The 20,580-nt window shown below is 41.9% G+C and overlaps 1 protein-coding gene across 8 annotated transcripts in view; it reads right to left on the reverse strand.

Annotated features, from left to right (window-relative positions):
• The window catches only part of adamts17 (ADAM metallopeptidase with thrombospondin type 1 motif, 17), a 414,984-nt gene that overhangs the window by 85,603 nt on the left and 308,801 nt on the right, over positions 1 to 20,580 (reverse strand). For all 8 annotated transcript variants that reach the window (XM_044368214.1, XM_044367415.1, XM_044369597.1 and 5 more), the window contains exons 16-17: positions 14,858 to 14,938; positions 10,402 to 10,559 (exon numbers count right to left, since the gene is read on the reverse strand). In XM_044368214.1, coding sequence (XP_044224149.1) covers positions 10,402 to 10,559; positions 14,858 to 14,938 — 239 coding nt within the window. The remainder of the gene's footprint in view (positions 1 to 10,401; positions 10,560 to 14,857; positions 14,939 to 20,580) is intronic.

Here is a 20,580-nt window from a genome sequence, read left to right on the forward strand (position 1 = left end):
TCTCCTTTCACCTGGGAATGCCTTGGGATCCCCCAAGAGGAGCTGGAGGGCATTGCCACAAAGAAGGATGTCTCCTTGTTCTCAGTCTTTATTCTTATTCCGTCTTCTGGACGTTTTTTGCCGCGTTTCAACTGCTCCATACTTTGTGCTTTAAAAACCATTCAACTGTCAATCTGTGCAACTCATTCAGCAGATGTGTGCTTGTATTTTTCTGAAATGTAACATGTTTCAGTGATTTTATATAATTTTTTAAAACTGACCTGGAACCTTGGTCACTTTGACACTCAACTGCTCGGAAGTCCCTTATCGTACAGATGCCATTCAAACTGTAAAAAGTTCACAAAACTTTGAACTTTCAAAGTTATCAGATTGTTTAGTGATATCTTGTGTAGTTTTTCAGCAATTTAAGCCCAAAGTCAGTCAACTTTTTCCGGTCTCACCAGTGTGTCATGTGATCAGGCACAGTGGAGAGCACAGATCATTTTAGACCAGAAATGTTTTTCTAAACTGCTGTCACTCCCACAATTTTAACTCCTCAAGCACATATCTTGTCTCAGTATGTTGCCACAAGCCTCCTCTCTCTCAAAATGTAAATACATTTCACATTGGACTTATAGTTTTTGAGAGCTGAACCTTAATTGATAGAGAGTCCTTGTCATGTTCTCAATGACTGCAATACAGTCTGCAGGATGTGTGTCTCCTCTCACTCTGGTTTCTTAAGATTACAGATTCTCTCTTCCTTCAAACACTTTTTACACATATCATTCATTCTCATGTTAAACTAGTCCTGCTTTCACTAATGATGTACAAATCTCTGGGCTTCAAGCTCTAGTTTGAGACAAATACATTTTCATCATCAAAATGGAGATTTTTTTCTTCTCATTGTTGTGAATGCCTGTTGGCTCAGTGGTTTAGAACACTGCTCTCATGATCAGCAATACCTTAGATGACAAGGTTGTGTGTTCAATACCTGCTCACTGCAGTGTTCCTCATAACATTGCTCTCATGTACAAAGTTGCCTCACATCTTTATCCTGTACCAGAATTCAATTCCTTTCTAGCTTACTTTAACATTATTACCTTAAATATGGATTGATATGCTTGTTAAATACATCTTTTCCTGTGCTATACAGCATGTGTGAGTAGTCCAGTGGTTTAAGGTTATGTCATTTCTGAACTCCTTTTAGATCCAAAGGTTGTGAGTTTGAGCCCTGCTTAGGGCAGAACTCAGTAGAGATGAAGGAGTCCAGGTGATGTCAATCTGCTTGCTGAGCTGAGCTGAACTGCAAAGCTTTGCTTTGTCTTTCCTTATCCGCCATCAGACACGTGTGTTTTTCACAAAAGTGGGTGACGCCGTCCACCAGGCGGCGCCATCTTGCTTCTGTCTAACCAAGACACCGCCATACTTCTGCCATCCAGTTTTCGTGCGACGTGACTTCCTCCCATAGTGACGTCCGCGTCGCAGACCGATGACGTCATCACGTTAGGCCCCTTCGCCATCTTGTCACACACACGCACGCTCACACACGCACGTACGCATGCACACCCACAGATGCATTCCCCTGCATGTGTCCAACCCTGTACATAGCTGTTGTGTTTTGTTTGGTAGGATTAGATTTTAGAATAGTTGTTTATTGAATTAAGCATTTGTTAACTTTGTTAATTTTAACAAAGTTTTAAAGTTTAATAAACACTGTTATATCTTTAAAGAGAGGTTCTTCTGTCATTATTGTGTGTAATATTGTGAAAAGTGGCTGATTGAAGGAGTCAGAGCTCGAATTCAACCCTTCTTTGTTCACCCTTGAATGTTGATATCTCCTAGATATTAACATTCTGGGTGAACTCCTTTTATGAGACTACCTTGTTTGGTTATTGGTCCCGGTTTCCGGGTGGTGCCCTGTATTTGTTAATTCATATTAATAATTCTATTAAATGTCATAATTAGTTAATTATCCTTGATAATTGATAATTATTGCAAACAATCAACTGTGTTCCTCACAGATTCAACAGTGGTGCCAGAATTATTGATTAAGGTTAACAATATCTTATTTTCACAATTATCTATGATAATTATGAATTATTGCTAATAACCAAACGCACTACTGCCCGTCCCAACACCAGTCTGCACCAAACTTTATATGTTTGAAAAGAGTCCCGGCCTGAACACATCTACATGACAATATTCAATAGGTAATGCAAACTGGCTGAAAAGAGCCCCCTATGAAGTTTCAACGAAGCAGCCCCAACAGCAGGCAAAATAGTGGACAAAGGAAGTGATGTTAATCTCCTTCTTGCACTGCCTGAAAACAGCCCAGGTCTGGAGACATCTACATGCCTGTGACAGAAGCCCTTTGACTGTGTCGCGCCCCAACATGTGCGGAGGCACTTGGGCCCAATCATCGCTGCTTGCAGCTTTAATTAGGGCCCGAGCACTGACCAGCACGAAGCCCTCGTGTATCCAAAGGAATTATTGTTATTAGTAGGGCCTGAGCGCTGACCAGCGTGAAGCCCTCTTATATCCAAAGGAATTATTATTAGGGCCCAAGTGCTGACCAGCGCGAAGCCCTCTTGTATCCAAAGGAATCATTATTATTAGGGCCCGAGCGCTGACCAGCAAGAAGCCCTCTTGTATCCAAAGGAATTATTATTATTAGGGCCCAAGCGCTGACCAGCACGAAGGCCCTATTGTAATTCAAGGAATTTTTAGGGCCCCAGCACCAATTGGTGCGAAGGCCCTATTGGATCTGAAGGAATTATTAGGGCCCGAGCACTGAATGGTGCAAAGGCCCTATTGGATCTGTAGAAATTCTTATTATTAGGGCCCGAGCACCGAACGCACCAAAAACTCTCTTGGAGCCATACCCTAAATCCAACAGGAAGTCGGCCATTTTGCTTCAAAGTTGCGATTTTCAGGCCAATTTTGCCGTTTTTAGCCCGCGTACTTTAACAAACTCCTCCTAGGGATTTGACCTCAGCAACTTCAAATTCGGTCAGTATTATCTACAGACCTGGGAGATGAAAAGTTATCAAAATGGTGAATTTTCGACATTGCCGAGGGGGTGTGGTCGGGCGGCGAATTTCGATCCTTCGCCGTGAAAATTCAAACGGCCATAACTCCGGCATGCACGATCCTAAGAGACCCAAACCTTTTGTGCTTGGAAAGAGTCCCTGAACACATCCATGTGCCAATATTGGATCTAAGTCATAGCGCCACCTACTGGCAACAGGAAGTTACATGTTTTACACTTTGACGCTCTGTGGGTGGCACGGTGATGGGATCCACCTCAAATTTACTCAGAATAGCCTAAAGACCTTGGAGATCGTATATTATGAAGTTGGTGACTTTTCGTCAAAAGGTGTTGCCATGACGACGCGGTGAATTTCGATGTCTCGCCATGAAATTTCAAAGCCTTATAACTTGACTCCACATGGTCTGATCTTTTCCAAATTTCATATGCTTGTTAAGAGTCCCGGTCTGAACACATTGTCAGGCCCATATTTAGTGAGAGTCATAGCGCCACCTACTGGCAACAGGAAGTATCATGCGTTGTTCTTTGTTGTATTACTCCTAGGAAATTTGGCCGATGCACCTGAAATTGACTCAGCTAAGATGTAAGACCTTGGTGATGCTACATATAGCAGGTCATGACCCATGACCAAACGCCGTTGCCATGGCGACACATCCTTCGCCATGAAATACGATGCTGTATTTTAGGGACAAGGGATGGGTATACAGTCACGAAACTTGGCACACATGTCTGGAGCGACACCAGTTAAAATCCTGGATAGGTCATTTGCATAGGCATGGCAATATGGCTCAACAGCGCCCCCTTGAAAATTTCAAAATTGTAGCCCCGCCTTCCAGATTAACCTAGGAAAATGAAATCTAGGAGGCTTATGTATCATGTCAAGACGCACAAAAAAGCCTCTTGGATCTGTATTGTAAGTCCTACAGGAAGTCGGCCATCTTGATAAAAGTGGTCATTTTTCGCATTTTTTTGGCCATTTCGCATACCTTGTATTTTAACGAACTCCTCCTACAGAATTCATCTTAACAACTTCAAAATCAGTGTGTGTCATCTACTCTAGTGTATGATCAAAAGTTATCAAAAGTTTTAGTTATCATTGAAGCATGTAGCCGTAGCATGGCGTTGAGTTTTGATGTTTCGCCATGACAGGCGAAATTGCTATAACTTTAGTGTACATGGTTGGATCTGCCTGAAACTTGACATTTGAAAACAGTCCAGGCTTGAACACGTCTACACGATAATATTCAGCCAGTGATGCAAACTGGCTCCATTGCGCCCCCTTATGACATTCAATGAAGCAGCCCCAGCAGCAGGCAAAATAGCAAAAAGAGGCAGTGATGTTAACCTTCCTCTTTCACTATTTGAAAACAGCCTGGGTCTGGAGACATCTACATGCCTGTGACTGAAGCCCTTCGACTGTGTCCGACACGATGTACGCATGGGTGCGAGGGCCCAATCATCGCTGCTTGCAGCTTTAATTAGGGCCTGAGCCCAAAGGGCGAAGACCCTATTGTTTTTTGTGTGTTTGTTTCTGTCTTATAATTCTTTCTTTATTAATCCGCCACATTAACTCTAAACATGCTCAAAAACTCATCAAATTTGGCACGCACATCAAATTTGATAAAATGTAAAAATTAACCCCCAAAGTGCCAAAATGTGCTTGAGAGCGCCATCTATGTATCTAAAACGGCCGCCACGGCCTGTAGGAATGTCGTAGAGAGATCGAACCAAAACTGAATTATTCGTCTCATCAAGCCCCACAAATCATACACTGACACCCCTGACCTAAATCCAACAAGAAGTCCGCAATGTCAATTTCAAAGTACGACTTTGTATCGCTATCTCCTCCAAGGGCGTTAATGGTATTGGTTTCAGACTTTAATACATGACTTATCACACTGTGCTGAACAAAAGTTATTAAAAACTTTGTAATAACTCGAACGGTTTAGATTTTGTAAGCCTTGAAAGTTGGAGTGCCACATTGCACCTTACAATGTAAACCAATGGGGAGGCAATCTCTGGACATGGACTTCGTGCCAAACTGGGGCGTCTTACGTCTAAACTATAAGTCCGACCACTTTCAAACCTGTATCAATGGATTCGCAACGAAAATTCCTTCCCTACTACCTGATTTTTATGTAGGATTTGGCCAAAGTCATGGGATTTATGAGGACATTTGACAAGAAGAGTATTCTGAAATCCTTCTCTCCAACTGAGAGGGAGAGAGAGAGAATGGGAGGGGAGGGATGGGTCAAGTCAGCTCTGTCAGCTCAGGTTTGAAAACATCTACATGCTTGTGACAGAAGCCCTTGGACTGCGCCACACTCCACTTACTTAGTGTTTCTACACATCCGACAGCAGTGTTCAATCCTTACTTTTTTTCAAGGAGTACATGTGCTCCTAAATGAAAGAAATTAGGAGCCCACATATAACTTTAGGAGCACACTGAAAAATGTTCAAGTAACAGTTTCTTAAAGAAAACAATTCATTGCATACATATTTACAATTTATCACATACATATTTAAACTCTGTGTGTGTGTGTGTGTGTGTGTGTGTGTGTGTAAATCACAATTTGCTGTTTTTAGGGGTGCTTGATTATGGCAAAAATCATAATCACGATCACTTTTGTTCAATATTGAGATCATGATTATTTAACATGATCACTTTTTGACTGTAATTTTGTACCAATTACTGATGTTGATATATGCACATATTTTCTCCCTCTTGGCTGAGGAGACTATTACACATGTAATCATATATTGTACTCAAGATCAAGAAAGACTATAGCCTATATGAGGGAAGAACTCAGGAAGACTGGAGTTCCGGAGCTCAGGATTAAAACTTTAATGGACCTGCCATGAGGGTGGAGCAGCAGTTTTTTTTTTTAGTTTATTAGACAGACGGGATTAATGTGTAGGATTTCATCATTGGTTAGTAGTCCGAAGCGGAGGGTGTCAGTAATGCACCTAATATGCTGGTTGCTGTTGGGCCTCAAACCACGAGGTCACACAGAGAAGGCCTACATGTAACCTGTGAGGCTTGACTACGAGGTGCTTTCTCTTTTGGTTCCCCCGAGACAAAGGCATAGCGCCAAAATGCTGCTTACAGACAATGTGAGACCATTGCAAACTCCATTTCCAAGGATGCTTTGCGATTTTCACACCTCAGCAGGGAACAGTCAACATACAGTCCCTCATTGGCGGAGACGCTCCTGCACAGCGGAGCGTCCTGATGACGCAGCCATGACATCACCACGCCCTGAAATACACGCCCTTCCCATGTCACTGAGCTAGGGGTAACTTCTGTCCCCTTGTGAGTTAGCTTGACTAAAGGGGGTACCCCACGCACATGTTTTCCCCTCATCGAAGACTCCCCTCGTCGGACGAGACGAGACTTCGCCCGTGTTCACCCGAGAACATTCCTGGATCCGAGAGAGACCACTGCTGCAACCAGCGTCCTCAAATTCTTCCAAAAGAAGGAAGAAATAAAGTTACTTCAGCAAAACATGGAACGTCTCTGCCCTGCTCGTCTTCGCCAAGTCGACTCTGCTGTTCTCTCCACCACTCCACTCAGAACCAGCTGCCATGATTTTCGCCAACCGTGCGAGAACGGCCACTGTCCGCCTCCGAGCCAAGGACAAAGTTGGACATTAAGACGGACTACACACACACCCTGCTCACTTTGTGAAGCGACCAAGTAAGAGGCATAAGTCTGGGCATAGGCAGTGTTAGTTGTGTGTTCTTTTCAGCATCAGTTGCTGTTGTTTAGCATTTAGCTTTTTAGCTTTATTGCTATTGTTCTTGTTGTGCGAGTTGAGTTGAGTCCATTTTTCTCTGCTTTACTCTGAGGAGTATTTTAAGTTTGCTGCCTGTTAGTTGTGTTCACTATGCTAGACTATTTTGTGTTTGTCCCGCTCGGGACTACTGCTGTGTTTGTGCCACTGTGAGTGAGAAAGTAAATTGCTTTGTCGATCAGAAACCAGACAACGTGCGTTACAGACTGCCATCCGTACGTGCGCTCTCTGTGGACAAAAGAACCGCTTCTCTCCCTCTCACGATCGCTTTCCCTCCTCCCTCTCATGCGACTAACACACACACTCACACACGCGCACAGATACAAACGCCGACATCTTTTTGCACATCTGATGGTCAGATAATGTCGGACAAAGCTTTGTGTTGTCTTTCCTTATCCACCATCAGACACGTGTGTTTTTCACAGAATTGGGTGAGAGCAAGACGCCGACCACCAGGCGGCGCCATCTTGTTTTTGTCTAGCCAAGACACCGCCGTACTTCTGCCATATGGGTCTCGTGTGACGTGACTGTGGGACCGACAACATCACGTCAGGCCCAGTTGCCATCTTGTCTGGCGCATGCACGCATGCACACACACACACACACAGACACACACACACACATACATACATGCATTCCCCTGCATGTGTCCAACCCTGTGCAAAGCTGTTTGTGTTTTGTTTGGTAGAATTAGATTTTAGAATAGCTGTTTATTGAATGAAGCATTTGTTAATTTTGTTAATTTTGCTAAGTTTAATAAACAATGTCATATCTTTAAAGAGAAGTTCTTTTGTCATTATTGTGTGTAACATATTGTGAAAAGTAGCTGATTGAAGGAGTCAGAGCTCGAATTCAAGCCTTCTTTGTTCACCATTGAATGTTATCTCTCAGATATTAACATTCTAGGTGAACTCCCATTTATGAGACTACCTTGGTTATTGGTCCCGGTTTCCGGGTGGTGCCCCATATTTGTTAGTTCATATTAATAATTCTATTAATTGTTATAATTAGTTAATTATCTTTGATAATTGATAATTATTGCAAGTAATCAACTGTGTTCTTCACAGATCCAACAGTTGGTGCCTTGTTATTGATTAAGGTTAACAATATCTTGATTTTATAATTCATAATTATCTGTGATAATTATGAATTATTGCTAATAAGCAAACGCACTACTGCCCGTCCCAATGTTGCCAACTGCTGTTATAAACCAAAAAGAGGAGAGAAAAATATTTTTCCAAACAGAGAGGTACATCCTGTCAGCCGCAGGACTTCCTATCTGTGCAGCTGAACACAGCAGCTCCTCTACGGACTGTTTCTCCATGATGGTCGCGGTGTTTCTTCCACAGGTTTCACTTCACTCAGCTGGCTGACAGACCCGCTGGTTCTTCCCACTTTAACCTGAATAACAAACCAGGGCTCGGCAGTCCGGTTGGATCCAAACAGAGAGCCGGGGCTAGCTGAGAGGCTAGCGGAGGCTAACTGGTTGTGTTTCTTTCCAGTCATGCTGCAGCTTACGCTCCGCTAGCCTTAGGAGCGTCACCACTTTCTGTATCTGTTGTTTCAACTTTAAATCCCTCTAGCATTTCATATAGTGTTATGGTTGTAATTTGTAGCCGCACAGTATGCGAGTAAATTATTTCTCCACTTCACACATATCTATTTTTAAGTACAAATGGGAGTGAAATACTCACACTGTAGAGCCCAGTGACAGTACACATTTCAATCAAACTTTTACCAGATCATGTGGGTTAAAAGTGTTTGCTTTTCTAAAAATAGACAATGAAATATAGGAAATTCATTTGTTTTATGCACAAACTCATCAAGACTTTTCAATTTACTAATTGAAATTCAAGTGACCAGGCTCAAAACTTGCACAGTTTTGATGACACAGGTGTGAGCAACTCAGCCTTATATGACAAACATCATCTGATTCACATGAAATTTTCAAGGTGTGCTCTACAGTTGATATACAGCGACATGATGTTCACTTAATGGGTGTTTTCTAGCACCATATAGTGGACTCAGGAAATGATATTTAACTCCTTCATGCAATGTTAAATACTAGTGAAAAACTAAAGTTACACGTCTTTGTCCAGCAAGTACTCGTAACAATGTACATTTAAATGTATGCCACATAGAAGTGCAATCAAACTGGCTGATTAGCGCCCCCCACAAAATTGCAGCAAAGCAGCCCCAGCAGCAGGTAAGATAGTGGACAAAGGAAGTGATGCTTATCTCCTTCTTGCACTGTCTGAAAACAGCCTGGGTCTGAAGACATCTACATGCCCGTGACAGAAGCCCTTCAACTGCGTCGTGGCCTGACATGCGCAAGGGCGTTAAGGCCCGTTCAACTCTGCTTGCAGCTTTAATTCATGGATGTATTTGATCAGATCAGTTTGTGAACTTTTGTTTTCATGCTATATTTCTTAATAAAGTTAATGAACCAAAACTAAAAGAAGATCATGTTAAGACAACAAGACCACCTGGACTCATCATGTCCAGCATGTAGCAGGTCTGGGGATTTGAGGGACAACACAAATATTTTTGGGATAAAGCTAGTGATCACCGGTAACACATAGTAGATTTAACCATTGCCATATAAATAATTCAAGAAAATTACAAATATTTAACTAGGATTCCTCTTTTGTCAGGGTGGGAAAGCCACTTTTTTTACACAGAAATGTTCCAGTAAAAACAGAAGATGTTACTATTATTATGTCATCAATGCTTGTATGAATTTGAGAATATTAAATCACTTCTTGTTGAGGGATTCAAATAGCAAAGTAATACAGTATGATAGAGGAGAATAAAATATACAATACACAAATCAAATATTTTCAAATTGATATATCACATAATCGTCACATTCCCACTAAAGGATCTGGTGGTCATGAACACGAGCAGTCCACACAAACACAGTTCTGTTTATACCCAGCTTGTTGTCTGCCACGGTGGACATGTTCTCACACCTCAAATGATACTTTCTTTGTCCAGTGAGCTGTGAGGGTGTGCATCTGCCCATGTACCTGGGGGTCCATGCAGACCTGTGCAGCCCAAATTATTTGACCACATGGACTGTATAAATGGACTGTACGCTCTGTCTGCACACGTGAGGATACCCACGGGTTTGCCTTTATTGTCCTCTTCACACTCACAGGAGGACTCCAGTAAATATTATCAGTTATCAGATCAGTATGCTGTGTCGAGCGGCTGGATGAAAGGAGAGATCTTACACAGAGCAAAGCGTCTTTGTATCTAAAATAATAGTATCCAAAGTCTGACTGAAATTCTGCTCTGCCTGTCTCTCACTGCGCTTTCTGGCTGCTCTGACACACAATGCACTGGATTTATAACACAAGACAAAATGAGAGCATCATTGCAAAACGGAATGTGGCACAATAATCGATTTGTCTCGACTATCTTGTTTTCATAATTGTTGGAAGCCAAGATTTCATAATTGAAAATAAAATTTGATCAATCGCCATAACCATAACCAATAGTATGTGTCATGTCTACCATTGAACCCAGGGTGTATTGTGATATAACAGCACAAGACAGGGTGACTGATGTGTTTACCATCAGGTGTAAAGGGGTCTTAGTGGGTCCCTTGGCAGACATCTTCTCCCACAGTCCTCTTCTCACATAGTGCACCGTGGTCCCGGCTAGCTCAAATTCTCCTGGAAGCTCAATTTTCCAGTCACTGTTGATGGACTTCTTACAGGAGTCTTTTAGGGCTGTGAGGACACACGTGGTCAGAGAAAACACTTTGACATGCAAACTGTGTTTGATGTGACCTAATGAACAAACATTCTACCAGTGTGTGCCCCATTCATTTCAAACAATAACAAAGTGTGTGCCTACATGTCCAGAGATGTCCCAAGGTAGTTGAGAGCAGCATAACAGGCAGATATATCATCACAGTTGTGATGACATGATTATTCTATTCGTACACAGGCTTTTCTTCCCTCCTTATAGAAATGAGGTTGTAGCATATATAATGGCCCCTGCTTTGGGTTGCCACCATACCCTATGGAGGAAGCTGGCTTGTCCATTCTCACTAGATTTGCTCCTGGACCATCAGGAGAGTGTGCCTATTATGGGCTAGGGCTAACAACCTTAATATGATGCTCTCTCAGTTCCAAATTTTCTACTTTTCTAGGGTTGTGAAGGAGGGTCAGCTGACTGAGTCATACATATTGACCCCCGACACGAGTTTAACCCACATCACTGGGTCAGTCTGAATGGGGTATTAGTTGTCAGTCAAACAAAAGATATAATGACAGAAGTTCATAAACACCCTGAAACTGAAATCAGAACCAATTCAGGCACTTTATCTGCTAAAAAATCAAATGTTTGCTCCAGGAATGACAGCTGTCAAAAATGCCCACTTGCCCTCTTGAGTGAGTGAACCACTGAGCCACATAATAGGTAAGATGCAGGCAGTATTGATATGACAGCAAGCATCATTAAGTGATGCAAGCAGAGCTACTTGAAATGTTTGTTTTGTCTTTATCCTAGTGATAGCAGGTGAACCTCTAAACTGCGGCTGGTTGAAACCAGTGGCATTGTTAGGGCCCCAAATACTTTTGGTCCTCAAAAACTGGTATTTCTATGTATCAGAGTGGTACTTTACTTCACAAGCATTGCAAGCAGGGGGAGAAATATAGCACTGCACATGACAAGATGCATACTGGCCATGGATGTATTGAGGATGCAACAGTTAATTAATGTTTGGTGGGGTTTTTTTCCTACACACCCAACAGGTTAGTTATTACACACAGATTCCAGGTTTATACAGTGAAACTGTCTGTGATAAAGCAGGATGAATCCTGAGCGCCATCTGAGGTGTCAGGGCATTTTTATTTTAAGTAGCTAAAAGTCTAAACTCTGTGTCCTCTGGAGAGTTCCCTCTGTTCTGTCAAATTTATGATTACACTTTTCAGTTTTGCTGCTTAAATGCTGCGTCTCACAATATTCACTCAAGTGGCATTACTGTGCACATTATTGAAGCATTTCCATATACCATATATACTCATCATTAGAGTAAATTTCTGAATAAATTTTACTGTACTGTAAGTTGTTGCCTGGAAAGATATGCCTATCATTGTGCAGAAACAGGAATTTCAGTGCTATTATTGTATTTGGGACTTGATGGTTGTCAATACAGTACAAAGCCCACACACCAAAAAAAGGATAGAGCCCTGGTTGAACTTGGCTTAGCCCCACATCTTTTCATATCCTGGAAACCCCTCTGTCTGAAACCAGTATTTTGTTCAACAGATAATAGAAGAAGAAATATTCGGCCTCATTGACACAGATGGAGAAAACTCCAGACCAGTATCTCTTCTCTCATTCTCATCTAAAACACTTGACTGTGCTCTACCTGTACCTGTAACCAAGTCTCTCATGTTCTTTCACAGAACAACGTGCTTGACCAGTCTCACTTCAAGAGTGGTCACTCTACTGAGACTGCTCTGTTGGCAGTTATGGACTACCTAAGGTCAGTGAGAGCAGCAGATAAGTCATCAGTTTTCATCCTGATTGACCCATCTGCTGCCTTCATCACAGTGAACCACTAGAGCCTCCTGTCCAATCTCTCCAGCCTCGGCATCAGAAGGTGTGCTCAGCTGGTTCAACTTGTATGGGAGGTACTACAGGGTGTCATGGAGAGGTATCAAAGTCATGGTAACCACTGTTGTTCGTCAAGGATCTCTGCTTGGCCCTCTTTATACTATACATTTGATACATATTCGCTACGCTATGCTGACAACACCCAGCTATTCCTTTCCTTCCCCCCAGAGTATATAACAGTCCCAGCATGCATCTCGGCGTTTCTAGACCACATCTCTGCTTGGATGACAGATCAGCACCTCCAGTTGAACCTGTCCAAAACTGATCCTCTTGTCTTCCCTGCGAGTCCAGCTGTTCATCACAACCTCACTGCACAGCTTGGTCCATCCCTGTTATTACCATCCAAGTCTGCAAAGAATCCTACAATACTTGATGACTAGCTGTCCTCCAATCTCCCAGTCATGCAGATTCACTTTGTATAACATCAGGAGGATTTGGCTATACCTGTCTGAGCATGCCACATAATTCCTTGTCCAAGTGCTGGTCATCTCACAACTGGACTACTGCAACTCACACCCGGTTGGACTTGCAGCATGCACTGTTAAACCTCTGCAGAGGATTTGGAATGCAGTGGCACGTTTGGTGTTCAACCACCCTAAACAAGCTCATTAACACCTATGTTCGTCTCCCTCCAATGGCTCCCTGTGGCATTCTGTATCAAGTTTAAAGCTTTGATGCTTGCCTTCAAGGTAACAAATGAAATGGCACCATCCTACACTGAGTTACTCATCAGGCCATACGTCCCTTCCCATCCACTCCAATCTGGCAAATGAACAACGTCTGGTAATACCATCACTGCCTGGTATGAAATCATGATCCAGACTCCTGTGGTTCTGCGATGGTGATATGAGCTACCCAACTCCACACAGTCTGCTGCCTGAAACTGAATGCCTGACAACTCAACTTCTCCATGAACACCTCAACACTTGAGTCCCTCTAACCTTTTTAGTTCTTTTTCTTATGCACTTGTCCACTTCCAGTTGTTTCTGACTTTCATAATCATATATACTATTAAAAAATACAACTTCTTTCTAGTGCTCTCATTACATTTGTACCTGGTCAGCCACCTGAAAGTTTGTACAACAGCTCTTTCAGACTCACTGTCCTCTAACACGTGATTGTCTTGCCTCGCTTGTGAGTCACTTTGGATAAAAGCGTCTGCTAAGTGATGAAATGTAAATGTAAAATGGAGAGATTCAGGTGCTTTGTCGACACTTTTCTTCCACTGGTGTAAAAACTAAATCCAGCTGTACAGCAGGAAGTGTTGCTCCAGGGTTTCTTATATGTGCTCATATTTTCTCTCTCAGTGGCAACTTGAGGCTGTTTGGTTGGATCTGCTGCCATCTCTGTATTTCTCTCTGTCTGCCTGCAGAACATCCACATCCTCCTGTTGTTTCCTCTGAGACTGAACAGGAACTGAAGCCAAGATGGAGCCATGTTAACCCAGCAGTCAGCTGGACCTGTACCCAGTGGCTCAACTGAAAAGATTAGTTTTCCTGCTTGAATGTGAATATAGTGAATGTGAGTAACTTGTTTTTGGATACACAGGACTGAATAAATCACTTTCTTTAGTTACTGAAAAAGTCCCTGAGTCTGCCTCCTATCACCTTCCTGATGCGCTGGCTAAGCTTCCTCACAGTTATGTAATTTGAAACTCCATAATTATACTACAGTTACAAATCCCAGTAACATTCCATTACTTTTACACTTGCGGGTCGGCATGCTTACCGAGATTAATGGAGAGTTCATATAAGTGTGGTCTCTGTGTTCAGCTAAAAGACTGCTCCGCTAGAGGAGAAATGTAGTAATTCCAAAGTTGTCTTATTCACATGCGTCACTCACTGAATCGTGGAGTTCTGTGTGTAGTCACCAAGGCTATGCTAACACTAGTTGTTGGATGGTCACTAAATTCTTCCAAACTGTATCCTGCCTGCTTGCTAAATAACAATGTCTCATATTCTGTTTCTACATGTGCTGAATACAAAGGGTGCAGCATGTGGGTGTGGAGGATTCTGAGTTGTTCAAAGGCAACTTTAATGGAGGTGACGGCTGAGTAACGAAAGTAAAGTAACAAGTAATGTAATGCATTACTTTTGCTGCTGAGTGATGAGTAATGTAATTACTTTTATATTATGTGTAATCAGTAATTGATTACAATTTTCAAGTAACTTGCCCAACACAGGGTCTCAGATACTATGAAACCTGAGAACCCACAAGGATCTCTAGTACATCATCCAGATATGATTTGTAGATGCAATATAAATGAGCAGAGTAGTAGTAGTGTGACACTACAATACAGCATATTGGCAGCAGCTACCAAATATTCACAGAGAAATATTATATTGTGTTTGTGAACAAGTTAGCAGTGATCATTTTTGATCTCTGTAAAAGACATAATTACCCAGAAAGCTATGTGAAGGTTTGTCCTCCACAATTTTGATCCTCCTGGCTCCTGCAGGGATAACCACAGCCTCGATGTAGCCTGAGAGAAAGAAATATGGTGATAGGTGAAAACAGATTCACTATTTCATAATGTATGTCTTCATTATTCAAGACATACAGTCTGGACCAGAAGGGTTTCAAGGCGTTTGTTGGTGGAGCTCTCTGATGCAGACTCAGTCCTCTGGTTGGAGGCTATGGCATGAATTGTATCTTGGAGGAAACTGGACAGTCTCTACCTAAGAGTGGGTTAGCTGAACAGTTGAGGTTAGGTCACAAAAGAATAAGATTGTTTGTTTGTTTGTTTGTTTTTTCATTCGGTGCATTAGGACTACAATTTAAGGATATTTAGCACGGAGGAAAACAGAGATGATTATTTCTGCAATTTCAGACTTCTGGCCAATTTTAGAATCCATTTACCTCAACACATATATAGAAAACATTCACATTCGCAAATTTTCACTCTTAAGCTTTTAAAAGGTCCACATGGGGAAGGATGTGTCATCCTTTTGTTTGTTTTTGTTTGTTTTGGGTTTTTTTGTTTTTGTTTTTTTTTTCCAAGACGGACACTAAAACATCTCAAACTTCTACAATTTATCTGACACATCCTCCCTTTGCTCACATGTAACGGGCCGGGTGACATGTGAGCTAGCCATGGGTACAGAGGTGTGGGCACCACAACACGGCTGTTATTGTGGACCCATAGACATTTACATATTTACATCCATGAGAAAGCCACAACCTATGCTCCTTCACATCAGTAATCTCCTGCATGAGGGCTACATAACTAAAAAAGGCGAGATTGTTAGCAGGTATGGGAGGACAAGATTTAACATAGACAGAAATGTTAATTAACTGCATGGTCAGCCAAAACATTGCACCATGAAACAAGATCATCATAGATGATAGATGGGTATTTGGCATGCAACTAACAATCATCAAACAAGTTGCAATGTTGAACAGGGGTCCGTTTCACAAAGCAGGTTTAGTAAAAACTCAGAGTCTGTTCACCCTGAAATGAGGGAAACTCTGAGTTTTCCGTTTCAAAAAGGGAGGTAACTCAAACCAGAGAAAGAGGGATAACTCTAGCCTGTTTCAGAGAGAGGGGTAACTTAAGCTCTTGGTCAGTTACCGTAGTAACAGACTCTATGAACCTAACCTGGTTGGGACCAGGTTTTTCTCAATGAACCTCGAGTTTCTCTTGGTCTCCGCCCTCTTTCAGAGCCACACACTCCATTTGATTTCCTCAGTCATTCAGTCAGCAGGCAAGTTTTGGCGTAGCCTAGTTCTGCCGTCTGTCATTTAAAAAAATCATTAAAAAAATCAGAGTCAGTATATTAGAAATCCATTAGGCACAGTAGGTGGCGACTTTTTCACTAACATGGCATGTCCTTTTGATAACGATCTTGTGGATGAAGGTGCAGCATTACTGCGCAGAGAATTAAATATTCGTTGAGAGATGGTTATCAGACCGCGCATAGATGTTCTAGCATTTCCAGACAATTATCTCTTTGAGAGATACCGTTTCATGTCACAGTCCATCATCTACATACACAACCTAATCTGTCCTTACATTTGCAACATTACCAATCGTAGTCATGCTCTCACATCCCAGCAGATATTGTGTGTTGCGCTGCGTTTCTTTGCAAACGGAAGTTTTTTGTACAATGTCGGAGCCAGCCACTGGCCTTCCTAAATTCTGGCTTATGGCCAGCTCCTCTGCCTCCGTTAGAGGTGGCGGTGCTGGGCCACCACCCGTTTTACGGATATCTGCCCTCTTTCTGTTGGCTGAGTAGAAGTCTGTGTTAGTTTAAATAGGCTTAATTATTTAACAGAACATGATGTAGATGAGAAGACATTTATGTGTGTGAAACCAGCATTATGTTGGGGATAAAACAACTGCACAGTCAAACAGCCACTTAATATTTACTTTACAATGTAAAACATGATCAAAATGAGGTACCCCCATGAGATTATGTCGAGGTTTTACTTGTTTGAACAATGTTTTTATATTTCATCCTAAACTGCTGCCAAGTGCGCTTCTCCCCCATGGGATTGGACCTAAATGAAATAAATTAATAGGCGACCAATCAAGCAGTTTTCCTCTATAATATTATTGTGATTGCAAAGGACTACATTTAAACTTACGCATTGACCCGAGCAGCAATGTTCTCCCACGCCATCTCCCTCTCTTTTGCAGCTGCAGCAGTGTTGCACTTCTTTTTGAAAACATGTTCAAACTCGCCGTATTATCGCATTAAGATTTCTAGTTCTAGTGGGGTGAAAAACGCAGCCCTCCTCTTCCCCATTGCCATGGTGACTCGTTGAATCGGGGCTCCATTGATGCTGGCTTTTTATAGTTGTGGTGCATGCGCTTAACTCCAGGTGAAACTACTCCGAGTTGAAATAACTGACTCAAATCAGCTGTTCTGGAACCGGAAACTCAGAGTTTCCTATCTCAGAGTAGATCAACTCAGAGTTCAGGATTAGACTCTGAGTTTGTTGAACCTGCTTTGTGAAACGGACCCCAGGTGTCCCCAAAGAATCCTTGGTTTGCCCACAGTATACCAAAATAATGCCATCATTGAAAAGCATTTCTGGAGTCTGTGTAAATGGTTTGAGTTTTACCTTTTGTTAGGTGACAAGCTGTCATCAATGTGTATAACTCAGGTACTTGGGCGGAACTTGAGGTTGGCAGGGCAGCGCTTTCAATAACTGAAAATTTTCACAAATTACATAGCCTGCGTATGGCACTCCATGTTTATATAAGCAGAGTTGTCAGTATAGAGAACAAGATCAGAGTTGGAGTCAGAAGAGTTTCTGAGGGGTCAGGACAAAGTTTAGATGAACATGAAATAACATTAGCAGATTTGTTATTTGCAAGTGCACTTGCAGCTATAGTTTCAGACAAGGGAAAGTCCTCTCTTTACAGGATCTAGTCTGAGGGAAACATGTCTGCAAGAAGAGTTATAGCACTGGGTGAGGACAGATTACACAAATCCACATTTCTCTTGTACAAAGAATATCAAAGATTGATTCTAGTTAGGAGGCCCTAGTGCAGAAGTTGACAACAATGTCTGCTTCAACTTGTTAAATGACTCATCGGCTTGTTGTGACCAGGTAAGAGACTGAGTACCGGCTGAAGGTTTTGGATATGTCTTGGAGTGGTGCTTCAAGAGATGCATAATCCAGAAGCCATTGTCTACAGTAACCCGTCATTCCTAAAAAATGTCTTCATCTGTGACATATTTGTGGGTTGGGACACCTCTAATATGGCTTTTACTCTGGAGGAAATAAGGTTCCGTGCAGAACCTTGTAATGTGTGTCCCAGATACTGGACCACATCTTGACACAACTGAGCCTTCTTTTGTGAGGTTTTGTGACCCTTTTCAGCCAAAGCCTTGAGAAGGACAACAGTGTCAATCTCGCAAGTAGAGGCAGAGGGAAAGGCTAAAAGTAGACCATCTACATATTGTCTCAGAGATGAACCTCATGGAAAGAATTGTAGGTGACTCAGTGTACCCTTGAGTTAGTCTGATGAATGTATATTGTTGACTCTTTTAGGTAAATGTAAACAAATACCAGCTGTCTGTATGTAAGGGAACAGAGAAGAATGCACTACAGAGGTCAGATACAGTATCGTGACTTGAGTTGGCAGGTATTGAAGACAACACAGTAGTTGGAACTAGAGGGAAATGGGGAAGCACTACTTCAATGATAGCTCATAGGTGCTGTATAAATCTATTCTGTTCTATTAAATCTATTTATTCTGGTTTTGCCTGGCTTTTTAACAGGAAGTGAGTGAATGTTGTATGGGCTGTTGCATGGTACTATTATCTCTTGGTTTAGCAGAGATTGAACTACAGGACGAATGCCTTCTCTCTTTTTTGGGAGAGAGGATACTGTGAAGTCCTTGGCAGGGAGATATTCTGTTTTAGCAATATAAGCCAGTTTTAATCAAACCAACATCATTAGAGGAAGAGGCTCATACTGACAGGGTTACACTGGAAACTACTCTATCATAGACTTTCCCTTTCTCTTCACAAATGGGTTGATTTTGATTTTCTATCAGGGCTGCACAGCTATTATGTTATGTTGGTTAGTCTAAAAAGATGCCATCTGGTGCGTAATAGATGGTACAGTTTAGTATACATGACAAATCTCGCCCTAATAGATTTACGGGTGTGGTGTCTGACAGGAGAAAGGAGTGTGAAGTCATGAAACTTAACATGCTTTCAGTGAAAGGACCTTCAGATACAGGTCTTTTCTGCTGGAGGTGCCATAGACAGGATTGATGTGGATTGGGTTGCTGCAAATGAGCAATTTCTCACCCAATTTCTCAACATTTATTTCCTGAAAAAAAAATTTTTGTTTATCACATTTTCCTTTTTTTTATTTTTTTTTGTTGCAACAAATTTTAAGCTCTTGGTACCAATTACCATACATGTATTTTACAGGACCAGTCAACACTTTCACCAACCCTCTGCTAAAATAACTTCCCACTGTCTTTCTGTAAAATCCCTTCCAAAAAAACTTTCATTTACATTTACTTTTGCCCACAATCCACTTTCAAATCCTTCCAATCAACATTCTACTCAGAAGATACAAGTCATTTTCATTTGTGTAAGGAGAGCGAATCAGATCCCTACAAAATGAAATATATCCTAAGTATTGGGAGAACCAGTCATCCCTGGGAGAACAAATCACCCTACTTCTTCCTACCGGAACCTGTATAGGCCTATTTCTCACTAGTCCCAACTGGACTTCACTAGTCCCCTACTGGACTATTACTCACTAGTCCCAACTGGACTTCACTAGTCCCTTTCTGGACTATTTCTAACTAGTCCCTTACTGGACTATTTCTCAGTGTTTCCATATACTGTGGACCAACCCTCGGCCCTATCCTCTCTAGGATCTATTTCTCAATGGCCATTTTATCTGTGTCTGGATGTTACTGGAGATATAAAACCTTAAGAAGAGCAAGTCAGATTCTAAGGCAAGAAGCAAGCAACCTCACAACAAAGTCAAGATTCCTAGGTTATGAAACTACAAGCGTTTCCTAAACATCTACAGAAACATCTCTACAGAGAAACCTTCTCATTAACCCCATACACAACCACACAGCAAACTTACTTAAAATCAGGATGGCGTCACCCTTCTCTGGGACTCCAATTCCACAGACCTCCAACAATACACAGCAACAGTAATTAGGTTTTCAAAAGGACCTTAACTCTGAAATGCACTAGAAGTGTTATGACGTGCGTCAAACTGCCTTGACGTGCCTACTCCAACCTTGTTTCGATTTTTGGAGCGTCAACTGAGGACCCAGCGCCTAAAGCTGTTTTCTCTGCAGCCGAAAAAGAGAAAGATAGCGCAAGTCAGCTGAGCACCGGCGAGCGAGAGGGGGCGGTGGTCGAGCAAGGAGAGCAAGCGGTAGTGAGAACAAAACCTCTGAATGAGAAAAATAAAACGTTATATTCTGATTATTTCACAGCAGTCACATTTTAACGCACATATGAATAACCATCAAACAGTCAACAAATGATTTACTGTGGACACAGACGCTCTTAGTTTCAGTTTCATTTTCCTCCTCTGCATTTCTCTTTTTCATTCATTCATTACATCAAACTTGCGGTTAATACAAGGACAAATGACAAATTTGTGTTGGTTCTGTGGTGTTGGAAT

This window comes from Thunnus albacares, chromosome 1, assembly GCF_914725855.1.
Source record: "Thunnus albacares chromosome 1, fThuAlb1.1, whole genome shotgun sequence".
Lineage (NCBI taxonomy): Eukaryota > Metazoa > Chordata > Actinopteri > Scombriformes > Scombridae > Thunnus > Thunnus albacares.